At 31.7% G+C, this 16,853-nt stretch overlaps 2 protein-coding genes across 2 annotated transcripts; both read right to left on the bottom strand.

Annotated features, from left to right (window-relative positions):
• Positions 1–2,778: 2,778 nt before the first annotated feature.
• Positions 2,779–9,380, bottom strand: LOC123918133. Its single transcript, XM_045970105.1, has 12 exons — positions 9,146–9,380; positions 8,986–9,057; positions 8,815–8,904; positions 8,621–8,742; positions 7,778–8,053; positions 7,196–7,329; positions 6,821–6,944; positions 4,001–4,096; positions 3,841–3,909; positions 3,678–3,757; positions 3,269–3,498; positions 2,779–3,153 (listed from the first exon to the last, which is right to left on the bottom strand). The coding sequence occupies exons 1-12, from the start codon at positions 9,297–9,299 to the stop codon at positions 3,146–3,148; spliced, it is 1,455 nt and encodes a 484-aa protein (XP_045826061.1). The 5' UTR covers positions 9,300–9,380; the 3' UTR covers positions 2,779–3,145.
• A 3,696-nt stretch (positions 9,381–13,076) lies between these two features.
• On the bottom strand, positions 13,077–14,556 carry LOC123914644 (FBD-associated F-box protein At5g56370-like). The gene is made up of 4 exons (XM_045965838.1): positions 14,523–14,556; positions 13,421–14,421; positions 13,219–13,342; positions 13,077–13,102 (listed from the first exon to the last, which is right to left on the bottom strand). Exons 1-4 carry the CDS (start codon positions 14,554–14,556, stop codon positions 13,077–13,079), a joined length of 1,185 nt encoding a protein of 394 aa, XP_045821794.1.
• Between the last annotated feature and the right edge of the window lie 2,297 nt (positions 14,557–16,853).

Raw genomic sequence — 16,853 nt, 5'->3', positions numbered from 1 at the left:
TTGTGTGTGTGTGTGTGAGAATAAAGTTGCGGCTATAACCCTAATAACTAAGAGAAGCTGCAGAATTGTTGTTATGCATTATTATATAGTTAGTGCATTCTGATTTGTGTCTCTAGTGCTAAACCTAACGGCCCAGTTGGTTTTAGTCCGAGATAAGCAAACGGCCCAATTGGTTTTTCATGTTGTAAAAAACGGATATGTATTTGAATTTCGACCGTCCATTTCTGATCGGACGGCTTAGATTAAATAAAGTAAAAATCAACTATTAAAGATCTGATCCGTTGGATCATGATCGGACGGTTAGGATGTATTACTGTAACTGCACCAAATCCTATTCCGTAATAAACTATGATGGTTAATTATAACATATATTTTTTGAAAATTTCTCTCCCCCTATGACTCTCATTTTCCCCCCTCAAATTTTCATTTTTGCCTTTGAATAAAAATTCGGAAAATATTATTGATTATGTCAAAATTTATTCATATTAATCTTTTAAAGAATATGTTAGAAACTAAATCGATAGTAAGTTGATAAACTTGGGAACCAAATTAATCGTAAGTTGTTAAAATGTAAGCATTAATTGGTAATAAATAATTAAATATAGAGATCAATTTGACAGTTTAATAGAGTAAAAATAACAATTTAGAGTTTATTTTTAGAACTCTAAATAATTAAATAATTCCTGTTTATTTTTATTATTTTCATCTCTGATAACCGACCTACTGAAACCATTTAATATGATTCAGTGGTCAATTTTGACATAAAATGACACTAGCTCCCTCCTAATTGCAAATACGCAGTTGCGGTATATATATTGAACTGTGTTCCTCAATATCAAATCCAGTGCAAATTACCGATACCACTAGATCAACAAACTAACAATCGGTTAAAAAAAATTCAATGGTAGTAAGGTAGAGATTGATTAACTAGCATTTTGAGTAACAATTATTAACTCTAGTCATCTATACTTCTATACTTATGTTTTATACTTATCTAAACTTATATATAAAGAGGATATAGATTTTTGGGATGACTTTTTATTTGGTCAAATTTACCCTTCATTTTCAATTCAAATAACACAATAGATCTAATAACTAACATAATATAACTGCACAATGGTTCCCCATGAAAGTAACTCCCGCTCTAAGTTTACGGTTTCTCATTTAAAAACAAGGGTCATGCTAAATAGTGTCCCCGGGGCACTTGTTAAACATGCCAAAAAAAGAAATAAAAAATAAAATCAACATTGAAAAGACAACTTTTTATGCTTTTGAGGTATTTGAATACACGTATTTCGAGACATAAATTTCTATTTTGATATACTTAAACAATGCTCCTGGGACACTGTTTAGCATTTTCCTAAAAACAAAACCACCATCTCTTTGCCAAATTGCCAGTTTTTTTTTATCACAGGTACAACATGATTAGTCAAATATGATTAGTCAGGCAAATAATATCAAGGTAAAATATGTCATCGTAAGCCATTTTACATGTATATCAAGGCAAATAATATCAAGGCAACATGATTAGTTTTCGGTACTCTCTTGATTTGTTTCTATCTTCTCTCTTTTTCTTATTTCATGTATTGATGACATTTTATTCATTTAATTTTGTGTGTGTCACGAAGAAATTATAGCAATAAGATCACATGGATCAATGGAAAAAATTGGGTCTTTGTGAAAATAATTTTTGTGCTTCTTATTTGCAATGCCAATATATTATCATGAGTCAATTCAAAACATGTGTGTGCAAATATCCTTTCAAATTAGTCATTAAAATATATTTGTCAAATTAAATTTATTAATTTAATTAGCTGTAATCATAATATATGGGAATGACTGAACATCATTGTATGTTATATTGACCAGGGTTTCATTGTCATAATATTATGTTTTCAAGGCTTAATGCATGTGTTCTATCCACATCAAATAATGTAGCTATTTTTCAATACACTAGCTATTTCCCATTCTCTAGGGAAACTATATCCACAACACTATGATGTATATTATGTTTATGGGACTTTCTTCTAGATTAGAAGTCTCGCCCTTAGCTGATTTTGCAGAGTACAAAATAGGGTTAAATATTATAATATATTAATTAAATAAAAATTTAAGATATATTACACTAACAAATTTAAAATATTATCTAAAATATAAATTTGATATAAATTAATTATTAATTAAGAATGTCTTTTTATGTCATTTAACACTTATCAACTAGTTGAAATGCTCATTTTACCAAACACTGAAATTAGCTTATTAGCTATAAGCTATCAGTCATCACCCATCAGCTATAAGCTATCAGCTAGTTTATCAGCCATCCACTATTTTTGCCAAATAGAGCCTGTGTTTAGCAAATAGTATGCAGAGAAATAGAAACTACAAATACTAAAATTTTAATATATAAATATTAAAAAAAAATACTTCATCCGTCCTATTTTATAAGAGTTAATTTGATTAAATATACTATTCATTTATCTTGCAATTTGTTTAATGATATATAGAAATATTAGCATATAAGATTTTGTTTGATTTATTTTAACGAGTATTTTTAAAATATTAAATTTTTATAAATTGTACTAATAAAAAATTAAATATATTATTGATCAAAATTAATTGTACATTAGCATACGTGCAGTAGTCAAATAGGTCTTATATTTTAAGACCGAAGAAGTATCAACAATTCTAGAAAAACGTGCATATACATATATATATATATATATATATATATATATATATATATAATCACCAAAACTATAATAATAGACAACACCATTCCACTACGTACCGCTAATTTTTATCTAGATGTCTAAACAAATTAATTTCAGGCGCACTATAGAAACTTACAGTGCTCTTTAGAAAACACCATGCCAAAAATCAGCAAAGTATCACATAGCTACATAGAGGCATAGATAAAATTCCACCAAAGTCGATTTCATATTCAAATTACTAGAGTTATTGATTAAACAACTATTACCACCTAACATTAAAACTGACATCTGCAAGATACACATTGTGCACGCAAGTGTTATAAATTACAGGACACAATTTAGCTAAGGTCTCTGACACCAACATATATTGGTCCCAAAAGGTGTTCTCTGTCTCCATATCACAGATACCTCCAAGCTTCAACACTTCTTAGATGTCAAGTATCTGGTGAACAAATGAAATATAACAAGTTAAAAGATATAAAGACATACATAGAATAAATCTCTCTATTTTAATATATTTTAATATATATTTATGGGAATACCCAAATTTTGCATACATGATAACTCGAATACACCCTGATGCCTGGACGTGCCACCCCTGTCTCTGCCTCTGGCGGTATCAAATCCAGCGGCAGGCTGCTCGAAGTACCAAGAGACATCAAAATTAGGACCTGTATTAGATTCAGCGGCAGGCTGCTCGAAGTACCAAGAGACATCATAACGAGGACCTGGATCAGACCCACGCAGAGGCCTCATCAAGTACCAATCAGACTCATCTCCAAGCCAACTGCAAACGAACACAAAATATACATGTAATGAATTGAGAAGAAAGCAATCATGTAACATATACTAAAATACATACATGTGTATTTATAATTGACAATTTTAGGATAAAATGAAAGATGGAGCGAGCATAGACAACTATAATATTATGAATAACATAAAAAGACAAGAAAAGAAAATTACCTACTACAGAAATTCTTGTCATTGACACTAAGATTCTCGGCACACACTAGTTTACTATTATCATTTACACTTACAAAAACCTGATTCAAACACCACAAAAGTATCAAAACAATAATGTTGAATGCTAAAGAAACGTAACCAAGTGCAATGTTGTAAAGCTGACCTTCGTATCAGTCTGGTTGGGAGGACAAGCACTCAACATGTCAAATACGCCATTTAGTAGTTTAACATACTACAAAATCGAAGAAAAGCATATTGACCAAATGTGACAATGATCAAAACTGAGTTAAGAAACAAATACGCTACACAATCACACATAATACCTCCTGAAGACCACCACATAATTTCCTTCCATTCACAGCATTGATTGAGTCACCTGATCGCACTCCAACTTTATCAGCAGGCGATCCTTTATACACCTGTGCTAGATCATTTCAAAGCTCATAACAAAAGCCAAAAATTACATAAAATAGTACCAGAAGTTGATCAAAGAGATAGCTTAGAGGCTTGAACCAATTATCAGACAGATTTAAAAATTGTGATTCCCGGATATGCAAAAACCGATAAGAAAACGGACGATGAAAGGAAACAGACATACAAAGTGATGTAGGAGGGTTTCTTTAGTATTTTATTATTTTAGCTAGATTTAATTTTACTATATTTTAGCTAGATTTGTTATTTTCTTTTATTATCTTTTAGCTAGATTTGTTATTTTCCTTAGCTAGGTTTGTAATTTTCTTTTACTATATTTTAGCTAGATTTGTTATTTTTATTTTTCAGTAGTATTTAAGCTAAACTATTGCAGCCTTGCAATCTTTTAATTCAATAAAATTATAGAGATTTTTCTCAAGTTTGGTGGAATCCAAATTATTTACTCCTTCTGGTGGATTCCGGAAGTCTGGTGGATTCTAGATTAGTTACTCCTTCTGGTGGATTCCATAGTTTTATTTAACAGGTTTGTCGCTTGCGAATCCGTGTTTCGTTATAGGATTAGCACTTGTTGATCCTTCCAGCTTCCAACTGCGTCAGTTGGTATCAGAGCAGGTTTCTCCTTTTCTTTTCCTAACGTGATCAGCCATGGGAGATCAACCGGTGACGAAAATCGCTTTAACTGCGGCCATCAAAGATCTGTCAGATCGTATGGCGGCTTGACGACTAAGGTGGACGACATCACCAACAACAACAGAAACGATAACAACCACAACAGAAACAATCTGAACAGGGGAGGAGGACCAATTCCGGTTATTAGGGTTTGTAATAACAACCATATTATTGATACAATTACGTACAGAAAATCAGGACATACCCGTGAATCTGATTTGGAATACTATGAGCGTAGATATTAGAAAAAGTTGAAGGATGATACGAGTTTAAAATCTTTGATTCGATATATTGTCTGTTTTGTTACAACAAAGATTACCCTTTGACTGACCATTTGAGACATGCTTCGAGAATGGCAGCTAACTCGCGTAATAGGATTAAAGATATTGCTAAACATTCTGTTTTGAAAATGTATATTGAAAGGTATCTTAATGTTAAAGTCTATGAAACATATAGCATCATCAATAATGAAACAATTGAAATAAACGATGCATATGTAGTTGGAAATAGAGCCGTCAAAATGGGCTATCCCGAATGGGCCGGCCCGAATAGCCCGAATTTTTTCCGGGCTTGGGCCTTAAAATTGTAGCCCAAAATTTTATCCGGACCTTTTTTAGTCCGGTCCGATAAAGCCCGATAAAACATGGGCTAGCCCAAATGGGCCACGGACCGCCCGAAAGCCCGATAAAATTATAATAACAAATTATAAATAAATATAAGTAATTTGTTTTGGATGATTTGAACTTAATTTGTATTATAAGAGTTTTTTACCCCCCAACGAGTTTCTCAAACATAATCCGCTACTTAAGTAGCGGACGGTGTTTTTTTATCAAATTTATCATTTTTACTACTTAAGTAATAATAGGGCGCGCGAGAAAATTGTGAGTAACGGATGAGAAAAAAATAGGGCACCCAAGAATTATTAATCCTATATTTTATGTATAATATAAATGTATGTTTTTTTGCCAAATTTTTTGCTAGACAACAAAATAAACAAAAATAAAGGAAAAAAACCGAGGCCGGCCCGAAAGCCTGACGGCCCGAACCTGGCCAGGCTCGGGCTCCATTTTGTAACCCATTTTTTATCCGGGCTTTTTTTGCCCGGCCCGACAAAACCCGACCGGCCCAGCCCGTTTCGTACCGGACCGCCCGTTTTGACAGCTCTAGTTGGAAAGAATCAAATTATTGAGGATTTGAGTTCTTCACAAACGGTGGAGACTGATGAGTCTCTCCTTTTGAGATCTGTCAACGCTGAATTCAATAATAAACAAGAATTCCGCGATGTGTTGCCGCCACCAGATGCGGAAGAAAAGTTGAATCTAGCATCAGAGGTCCAAACGGGGGTGAAGTCTAAAACGGTAGAAACTACAATCGATGAGGAAGGAGTGTTCAATCTAGAATTGGAGGGTAGTTTCAACATGAACAACAATGGCATGGATTGTGACATCCAAATAGACGAGACGCCAGAAATTGATGAAGAAACAAATGAGAAAGAAGGACATGTAACAAATTTATCGTCATCGGCAACGCAATATGATGCGACTTCAAGGACAACACAAACAGAGAAATTTCTTTTGAATAATGAAAAACAATGCGTAGAGCACAAACTGCTACTTGATTTGGGGAGAAACGATGTTAGAAAGATCTCCAAACCTTGTTATATTCAAGTTGAAAAACTTAGGAACATTGATCGGTATTCTCATGTTATGCATATAAGCTCCACCGCCACTGTGGAGTTATTGATGGGTTAACAAGTTGTTATCTCATGTTAGAGGAGAAAAACGAAGAGCAAAAAGTAGCAATCAAGCAAACGAAAAATAATTTGGTAATTAAAGCAAACGCATGAGCCAATATCAAGCACATGAGGCTCTTTATCAAGATGAGAACTCGGGGGACGAGTTCTTTAGAGGTGGAGGAGACGGGTGTAGGAGGGTTTCTTTAGTATTTTATTATTTTAGCTAGATTTAATTTTACTATATTTAGCTAACAAATTTTAAGTTTACACCTAAATCAAGAATTTGCAAAGGATTGATCAGTATTACCTCTTTCACAACAACACTACTATCACCACTGAATTCATACATTGTTTCATATGTATTATATGTATCAGGAGGGAGATCAGCAATGTCAATCACAGTGAACCCGAGCCAAGGTTGCATGACAATCCTGCATAAATTGGATCAATTATTGGAGGCAGTCCACAAGTATATTATGAGGTAACAGTTATATAATATATCATCAAACAATCCCCATATAATTTAATATTCATTTTTTGTTACTATTAGTAGTTTAACACCGTATAAAGTTAAAGTACAGTTATATAATATATCATCAAACAATACAGAGGACATCCTAATAATTCAAACTCCAAGGCAGATTAGGAATAAGAGAAAGATAAGATACAAAGAGAACCGTACCCATGTGAATTCCAATTCCTCAGGCATAATCTAATCACTGATGTCGGAAGAGGATGAACATATCGACGGCCATCATAAAAGTTGATGCCAATAATTTGACCCTCTTTAGTGATAAGCAGTCCTCCCTCACCGACCTAATTTACAAAAAATTAGTGAGCCAATATATGCATATCATAAAATAATTCAACAAATAAAAGCAAACAAAAGCCAATACAGAAATGACTGCACGCATGCATATCGCTCCCGTGTAAACTAAACATTTTTTTTCCCAAACTCAAAATATTTGGTGTCTATTATTGGACAATCATTCCTAACCAGATGAATATAACATACAACTACATGGAGATTTATTCACTAAACCACAAGGCAAAACTTACTTTAGAGCTTTATCAATTATCATGCAAGATCAAAATCAATGACAAATTTTAAACAAATTTGAAGTAGTTTAAAAACTTCATTCATAAAATAAAAAAAATAAAAAAAACCACCAAACATAACAGATCATTAACAAAAAGACATAACCAAGTGAAAACCTAAAACAAACTCATGCAAGCTAATAATAGCACAAAATGATGTGGATACCCGGGTAGTACTACAAGTAGAGCTGGCAAGTTGCTCACATCCAAAATATGGATAATCTTTACTAAATAATCCGCATCTTTCTGACAATTCGCAAGTGTAAAAATCTCTGTCCAACGCAACTACTTCAACTCCTTCTAGATTCTGCAGAGGTGAATAAAGATCTAAGGGTCTCAGTTTGGCATCCGATTTTACTTTAAAAGTCACTATGTTGTGATAATAATCAACATAGTCCTCTTCAGCTAGAAGCATTTTTCCATTTGCGAGTCGAACAATAATCTGAAAATTAAAAAAATATGATAACAATGAAATTTAATAGCAATAGAGGTAAATAAATACAAAATAGAAATAGAAATAGAAAGAAAAAATAAACGGCACTAATGTAAGGAAACAAAGGCAATATTGAAACTGTGTGTAAGCATGGAGTGGGAGGAGGTTAGTATGGTGTTTAGGAACTTGGGGAAAACAGATAAAAAAAGGAGGGATATTGTTTCTTTATATAACCTGCTTGGATTCCCAAATTTGCATTAAATGGGCATACTTAACATAAAGGTGGTTAGAAAGGTTAAAAAACGTGTAGAAAACAGGGAAAGTAGACAGTGAGATCTGCAAGTGGGGAAGGGAAAGTATGAATGAATGAATGCCCTGTGAGATCCCCAGATTCAACCGTTGTTTGTCCTTAAAAATGACAAATGTAATTAGTCAAAGTGCTTTATCGAGTTAATAGAGTGACTTTAGGAAGGGCATCCTATCCTAATCAGTCACTATATAATGTTGCTAGTGATGAAATTTGAAACAAACAGGGCTATACACGATGAAAAACTAGGAAGTCAAGGGCATACATACATAGTAATCGTCGCGGTGGTCAGGAGACGTCATTAACTTAGCAGAAGTAAGAACTGTAGCTATTCCCTTAGAATCATCCCAGTCAATGATGAAACCCGAGCAGTCAAGCATCCTGTGTACCCCTGTAAAATGCCATATTTTCATAATATGACTCTTTATCAATCCAAATTCAAGAGATAAATTCCGTAAATTACCAGTGAAGTGGGAAACAGAAACCACGGAAGGCGCCAATTTCCTAATTGCCAATTTTAGTCTCGTGTCCTTGTAAGAAGCCTGTCTAAGATCTGATTTCAAAACAAAAACTATTAGCAACGAAAATCTAAAACAACTAACTTGATCTGATTTCAACTACTTGATCTACTTACCAAATAGCGACAATTTCGATATGTCTTGTACAGCAGCAGCAGAAGACTCCCCGTTATAGTTTTCCTCAATCACTAATACAAATACATACAGTAAATAATAATATTATTTATTTCGTAACATAATAAAGCCATAAATTAATTAAATCGACTGTGTCCTTACCTTTCAAATAAATCGGCAACAATTGCTTCGTCTTCGTCGATCGCTTCGGCAACAATTGCTCCCGGGTGTCTCTGTTCTCCATCGGCTTAGGAATAGGATATTCTTTCTCAATCGCTGATAGAAAGTCCTGACTTGACAATTTTCTGTTCTCCATCGGCTTAGGGTTTTCCGAGATTGAATGAATGAAATTGAGTAATGCGATGAGGAGGAAGGAGATTAAATATATATATATATATATATATATATATATATATATATATATATATATATATATATATATATATATATATATATATATATATATATATATATATATATATATATATATATATATATTAGGGAGAAAAATAGCTAAAGTAATTACTAGTAATTGAGTTTTTTTTTTTTTTTTTTTACTCAAAAACAACGATATTCATTCATTCATTCAAATTCTTAGTCAATCAAAATTATTACATATTCAATTTCGCTAAAAACTAATAAGGATGAATCTGCAAACAGGCTCACAGCATCCGAGTTAATAGCATAAAACGGCCTAGTGTCTATGACAAAGCCTACAATTGATATGACAAACTTTAAGTGTTCGGAATAATCATGTATCCGGATCTGCAACGTTGATGATGCTAAAGTCATTGAATCTGCACTGAAATTGGATCGAAACAAACTTGCAAATCTGAACCAAAACAAACACCGTACCAAGACGGGACAAACACTGTACTAGTAATTGAGTTATTCTTTCTTTTTTCCTTTCTTTTTTTCCGACTTTTACTACCAGTTAATCTGATTCGAGAGTCAGTTCTAATATCAAGTGGTTTCAGCTCTCTCCCGATCGCAGTTGCAGGGGTCGAACCGTAGTCCTCCCAACCAAATTTTATTTATCACTATCTCACACACAATTGTTATTGTGAATGAGAATTATTAATTAATTAATTAATTAATTCCTAATCCTAGAAATAAAATATCATTTGATTTTATAGTTAAAAAGAAAATACCACAAAAAATTCTTTTATTCTTAAATTTTTGAACATTATATTTTTATTCATACAAAGTGTGAAAATACATTACCCCTAAAGTTCTCCTATCAAACATACTCATATATAGTTTTAAGATTAGTTGGCATACTTTTATGACTATGGGTCTGTTTGGTATGGCCAAAAAATTGACTTATAATTTATATCTTATAGCTTATAAGTTAAAAGACATGTTTGGTAAGAGTGTTTTCATTACGAGCTTATAGCTTATTTCACTGACTTATAGCTTATTTTTCAGACGCTATTTCAAGTAGCTTATGAACTTATAGCATGTAAACATCAAATTAACCAATCTGCATGTTCCTTAATTTGTGGAATAAGATGCTTAATTCTTTCAAGTGCCAACTTACCCCAAAATTCCTTTGCGTTGAGACTTGACAATAACTAAGACAACAACTAAGAAACTCATTGTTTGGAAAAATAGCAAAAAGGCAAAAATAGCAAGGTTTATCGATTAAGTGAAGTATTTATTTGGCGTATGCGTAATAATATTTTAATCACTTACTATTAATTAAGTTTATAAAGGATTGTCAACTACTACCGATTTTGTCGTTAAGTAACACATTTTATTTTACAACTATGTGGAGTATTTGGCGTATACGTAATAACATTTTATTTAGAGGAGAATGTGTCAATGTATCTTCTTTAGTGAACCAAATTATTACATTTCTTGGTTTTGGTTTATAGGGCGACTGTTGTAACAATCGTTTAGTTTGCATTCAATGTATCTAAGGTGATTATCTTTAAATTGTAAGGGTTGAGTACCCCTATAGTTATACACCTTGTAATTCAATTGCATGATGTGTGCTTACCAATCTTTGCAGTAGTGGCTTTGTGTAATATGACGACTTCACTAAGTCTTCTATGCTGTAGATTTTATAAAATTCGTATTCATTATAATATAACATTCGCAACTTATGCATCATGAAAGATTTGATGAAGCCTTCCACGTTAAACAAATCATATTTGAGGTATGCGTATATTTAGTTTAACAATAATCAATCAACATAAGGTGAGGTGGAACTCTCTATCATATGGCCAATAGTCAAAGCTTTCATCATACAAGTACAACAAAACAAAAAGATGGGTTTCAACCTCAGCTTTATTTTCCTTCATCCTCCTCTTTTTATTTGGTATAATCACTTTCATCGTCCATTGGATTGACCTTATAAATTACTCTCTTAATCATGTTCTTTCTTTCATCAAGTTAATTTTCTTTTGTTTTATAGCTTTTGATGCTATGCTTTGTGGTTTTCACACACAATTGTTAGTACGAATGAATTATTAATTAATTAATTTCTATTCCTAAAGATAAAATATCATTTGATTTTATAGTTAAGAAGAAAATACCACAAAAAATTCTTTTATTCTTAAATTTTTGAACATTATATTTTTACTCATACAAAGTGTGAAAATACATTGCCCCTAAAGTTCTCCTATCAAACATACTCATATATAGTTTTAAGATTAGTTGGCATACTTTTATGACTATGTGTCTGTTTGGTATGACCAAAAAATTGACTTATAGCTTATGTCTTATAGCTTATAAGTTAAAAGACCTGTTTGGTAAGAGTGTTTTCATTACGAGCTTATAGCTTATTTCACTGACTTATAGCTTATTTTTCATACGCTATTTCAAGTAACTTATGAGCTTATAGCTTGTAGCTTATCATTTTTTCTTCCACTTTTACCCTTAGTATATTTTCCAAATTACATTTTTACCCTTTATGATTTATTGTATAATTTATAGTCCGAAGAACACAGAGGCGCTAGGCATATATGTTGTATGTTCCTTTCCTTTTCGTTTTTTTTACGTGAACACAATAGGCATATATCTTCATTGGTTGATAACAATAGGCATATACCGTTAGTGTTTTTAGGCAATACACCATTCAACAATTTTTATTTTTATAAAGATAAAGATATGAAAAATTGTACCAACGAAAAATATATTACATTTCTTATAAAAAATAAATAAAGATATATTACACTAATAAATTTAAAATATTGTTGTCAAAAAAAAAATAAATTTAAAATATTATCTAAAATATAAATTTGATATAAATTAATTATTAATTAAGAATGTCTTTTTATGTCATTTTACACTTATCAGCTAGTTGAACTGCTAATTTTACCGAACACTGAAATTAGCTTATCAACTATAAGCTATCAGTCATCACCCATCAGCTATAAGCTATAAGTTATCAGCTAGTTTATCAATCATCTGCTATTTTTGCCAAATAGAGCCTATGTTTAGCAAATAGTCTGAGGAGAAATGGAAACTACAAATACTAAAGTTTTAGTATATAAATATTCAAAAAATACTTCATCCGTCCTATTTTATAAGAGTTAATTTGATTAAATATACTATTCATTTATCTTGCAATTTGTTTAATAATATATAGAAGTATTAACATATAAAATTTTGTTTAATTTATTTTAACGAGTATTTTCAAAATATCAAGTTTTTATAAATTTTACTAATAAAAAATTAAATATATTATTGATCAAAATTAATTGTACATTAGCATACGTGCAGTAGTCAAATAGGTCTTATATTTTAGGACCGAAGGAGTATCAACAATTCTCAAAAAACGTACATATATATATATATATATATATATATATATATATATATATATATATATATATATATATATATATATATATATAATCACCAAAACTATAATAATGGACAACACCATTTCACTACGTACGGCTAAATTTTTATCTAGATGTCTAAACAATTTAATTTCAGGCGCACTATAGAAACTTACAGTGCTCTTTAGAAAACACCATGCCAAAAATCAGCAAAGTATCACATAGCTACATAGAGGCATAGATAAAATTCCACCAAAGTCGATTTCATATTCAAATTACTAGAGTTATTGATTAAACAACTATTACCACCTAACATTAAAACTAACATCTGCAAGATACACATTGTGCACGCAAGTGTTATAAATTACAGGACACAATTTAGCTAAGGTCTCTGACACCAACAATTTAATTTCCAAGATATAGTTTCAGGTATGCAACACAAACGTATGAAATCTACAATATCTGATGAATACAAATTTTCGTTTAGTATTGAAAGAATGATTAGGTCCATATGCTTGATACTTGGTGGAGGAGATGGAATATCCAAGAACACCGGTTTTGGTGCATCCTACATAAATTAAACAAGGTAAATATACACACAAATTATATAGAACCAAACAAGTAGTTAATTAATATTCATACTCACCATGATGCATAGAGATAGTGATATTAAAACATTTTCGGGTTTGATATTTTGGATAAGTTCCCTCACGTAAAAAACATCCAAATCTTTATTAATCAAGTTGACGCTAAGATCGACTTCTAGTTGACTCGAAATGTTTGAAAAAGATATAATTGGTTTTGAGCCTTCAAAACCTTCAAATTTACATGACAATAGATTTGGAGCATCAATGTTGACCTCCTTCAAGTTATAGGACTGTGATACCTCCAAATATTTAAGTTGAACACTTGAAATATTAATCGTCTCGGACAGCATGCAATTCCATATCTCCAACGTCTCAAGAAATGGAAATTTTGAAAATAGTTCAAGAAACCATTTGTTTGTGATAATAGTAGTACTATTCAAACACAAGAGTAGCTCTTTTAAATATTTGCACTGAATAAAATCAATCTTAAATGGTGTGTTCCAAGAATCATGGCAATAATATAAACTCTTAAGACTCGAAGCTTCATCGATATAAACCTCTTTTATTCCATCAACATAAACTGTGTTGAGCTTTTGTAGACCATGCATGCTCAAAGACTTCATGCTACCACCAGAAAGCATCAGAGTTATAATTTCAATCAAAGGGCAACAAGAAATGAGACGCTCAATTGCTTGTTCATCTTCCAAAACGACATGCAACAAATGTAATTCTCTCAAGGAGAAAAACTTAATTGAATGATTCATGAATGCTTGATCGACGCTAATACCCCCTTCCAACATCAACCTGGTAAGTGATTTGACTTCAATTACACTCTTCGGTAAGACATAACATTCACTATGAAAATAAAGATCTAAAACTTCAACACCACTTTCTGCGACCAACTTCAAGCAAAAATCAAGATCTTCTGACATGCAGAGAAGGTCTAATATCCTAAACGCAAATTCTTTGATAACCAACCCGTGGTCACGAAACCTCAATAATCTTCTCTTTACATATTCAATGAAGTCTTTACTCTTCCTAGATATAGATAAATCTTCCACTTAGTCATAGAGGCTCTGATACCATATCAAATAACCGATTATCCCAAAAGTTTAAGCAATTAGAATAGAGCTACATCAATGATTTTATATTATTTTTAACCGTTAGTTGAACTAGGTTGTACAGGCCTTGGCATATTTTTTTAAAAAATTAACATACATCCATTTTCTAGATTTAATATTTTTTATTTCAATATTATAATTAAAAGAAGGAAAAAAAGCGCGTGTAATTTTGATGTAATGTTTTGTATTTGACCAGGCATGGACTTATTGATTGTACTGGCTAGCTAGAAGAAAGTGTGTGGTGTGTTTGTGTGAAGCTGAGAAGAGACACGACTGCACTTTTGGAGCTTTGGTTAGAGAATTTTTGAACGTTTAGATAGAGAATTTTGGTTCTGTTTTGTTAGAAAACAATGGATAACTGATAAGCTGGTTTATAGCGGATAATTTATAATAAATAAGTTAGTTTATTGAAACTGTATTGTTTCGTAAATTTAGCGGTTGAACTAGATTATAACTATAAAATGACATAAAAAAAATATGTTTAATTAATATTTAATTTTTTTCAAGTAAGATATTAGGGGTAAAATTGGAAGAAAAATGATAAACTATAAGCTACTTGAAATTCGTTTGAACACTAAGCTATAATCTAGTAAAATAAACTATAAGATATTTTTAAAAAATGTTTACGAAACAGGTCTTTTTTCATCATATAAACTTTTTTGGGTTGAAATCCATATCCACCCACTTGCCCAACCCAACCCACTTTTTTGGGTTGGATTGGGTGGGTTTGACCGGGTCGACCGGATTTGCCCAACCCATATACACCCCTAGTGTTAGCTGTCCTCAACAATTGTCTGATTGTTGAGCTGAACTGGATGCTCAATTAGGTCACAGTTGATGTTGTTTAGATGCGTAATTATGTATGCATATCATGTATGTGTGCTGCATTTGAAGAATATGTATGAATAAATTTTACGATGATGAACTCATTCTTACTTGATCAAATAATTAAAGATTTTAGTGATGTTAAGATTCATATGACAGTGTTTGTTATATGAAATATAAGATTCATTTCTTTGTATTAATATTATTTGCAGGAAGAGTTACAAAAAGAAATTTGTGCATCGAATTCGGTGAATCAATCCTTTGTGAAAGTGTTCGGGGAAGAGCATAATGGGTATGTTCGAGGAGTAGGACTTGGTGTAACACCATCTCAGATTTTTGGACATAGTTCTCGTCATTCAACATTAGTTGCGGATGCCAAAATAGCCAATGCAAAGCGAAATTGATGCGCTAACTACACAAGTTGTTGAAGTTGAAGCGCTAAAAACAAAAGTTGCTGAATTTGATCAGTTGAAAGAACAATTTGCTTTTATTATGGCTAATATGAAAGGAAACCATGTAAGACATTCTCCCTATGTATTTATTATATAATATTGAAAGTTTTAAGTCTATTGATGGAGGGTATGTTTGTTTGATTTAATGTACAGATTATTTGAATCTATTTCATGCATATGATGAAGGGAATCTTACATGGTTGGTAAGTGATCATTCTGAAGCTTGCAATACGTAGTAATCTGTACTAGAATGGCTAATTACCTGCACACAAATGTTGAATCAGTATTTGAATAACTATTAGATAGTATAACCTAGAATTATAGTATTTGAATAACTACTATTAGATTAGATAGTAGTATAACCTAGTGCTGATTAAAAAAAAAAAAGTAGTAACCTAGTTCAATTTTTTGGTACAACCTAGTTCAATTTGCAATTGTGTATCTGCTATAGTTAGGCATATTATTTATATCATGTGAGAATGAGTTCACTTTGAAGTATTATTTATATTATATGACTGAACATTTTCCTATGCTATATCATGTGGTTTTTTTCTTTCTTTTCCTGTTTTGCAATCATTTGAACCTTGCTGAGATTTTAAAGAAACTACTACAAGATCTGTTATTATATGATGATAGGCAGAAGCAGAGGCTGCTACTAAGTCAATCTAAGCTCAAGATTTTTTGCAGACAAGTTCCCTGTGGCCATTGTTTTGATGGTTGAATTCAAATTGCTTTGTCAATACTATGTAAAAGAACCCTTAGGTACATGGTTTATGATGGAAATGTATGTAAAAGAACAAAAAAAAACTATGTTCTAGAAAATGTTTATGATTGAAATTTATGCTTCCATTGTTGATTATTATGTTTTGGATTTTTTTTATGAATTATTTAGTAGTTTTGAGTATGAAAAAACAAAATTTTTAAAAATACAGGAAAGGTTATAAGCTAAGAAAAAAATAAATAAACAGAAAAAGTCAAAAAAAGAAAAAAGAAATAACGACGGTTTTAGACAGACGCTAACTGAAAAAGACAATAGCGACGGTTTGAAATCATTTAACGACGGTTGTAAACCGCCACTACGTAGATTACGCCGG

The sequence above is a fragment of the Trifolium pratense genome, linkage group LG3 (genome assembly GCF_020283565.1).
Source record: "Trifolium pratense cultivar HEN17-A07 linkage group LG3, ARS_RC_1.1, whole genome shotgun sequence".
Taxonomy (NCBI): domain Eukaryota; kingdom Viridiplantae; phylum Streptophyta; class Magnoliopsida; order Fabales; family Fabaceae; genus Trifolium; species Trifolium pratense.
This window is presented reverse-complemented; position numbering and strand designations above follow the sequence as displayed.

Coding starts and splice junctions, on each gene's coding strand:
- LOC123914644 (XM_045965838.1), bottom strand. CDS start 14,556: ATGCCAAGGCCTGTACAACCTAGTTCAACTAACG. Junction 14,422..14,522: donor ACAACCTAGTTCAACTAACG/GTTAAAAATAAT, acceptor TCTATGACTAAG/TGGAAGATTTATCTATATCT. Junction 13,343..13,420: donor CACTATCTCTATGCATCATG/GTGAGTATGAAT, acceptor TAATTTATGTAG/GATGCACCAAAACCGGTGTT.
- LOC123918133 (XM_045970105.1), bottom strand. CDS start 9,299: ATGGAGAACAGAAAATTGTCAAGTCAGGACTTTCTATCAGCGATTGAG. Junction 7,330..7,777: donor CTACTTGTAGTACTACCCGG/GTATCCACATCA, acceptor TTTGTAAATTAG/GTCGGTGAGGGAGGACTGCT. Junction 6,945..7,195: donor AGGAATTGGAATTCACATGG/GTACGGTTCTCT, acceptor CAATTTATGCAG/GATTGTCATGCAACCTTGGC.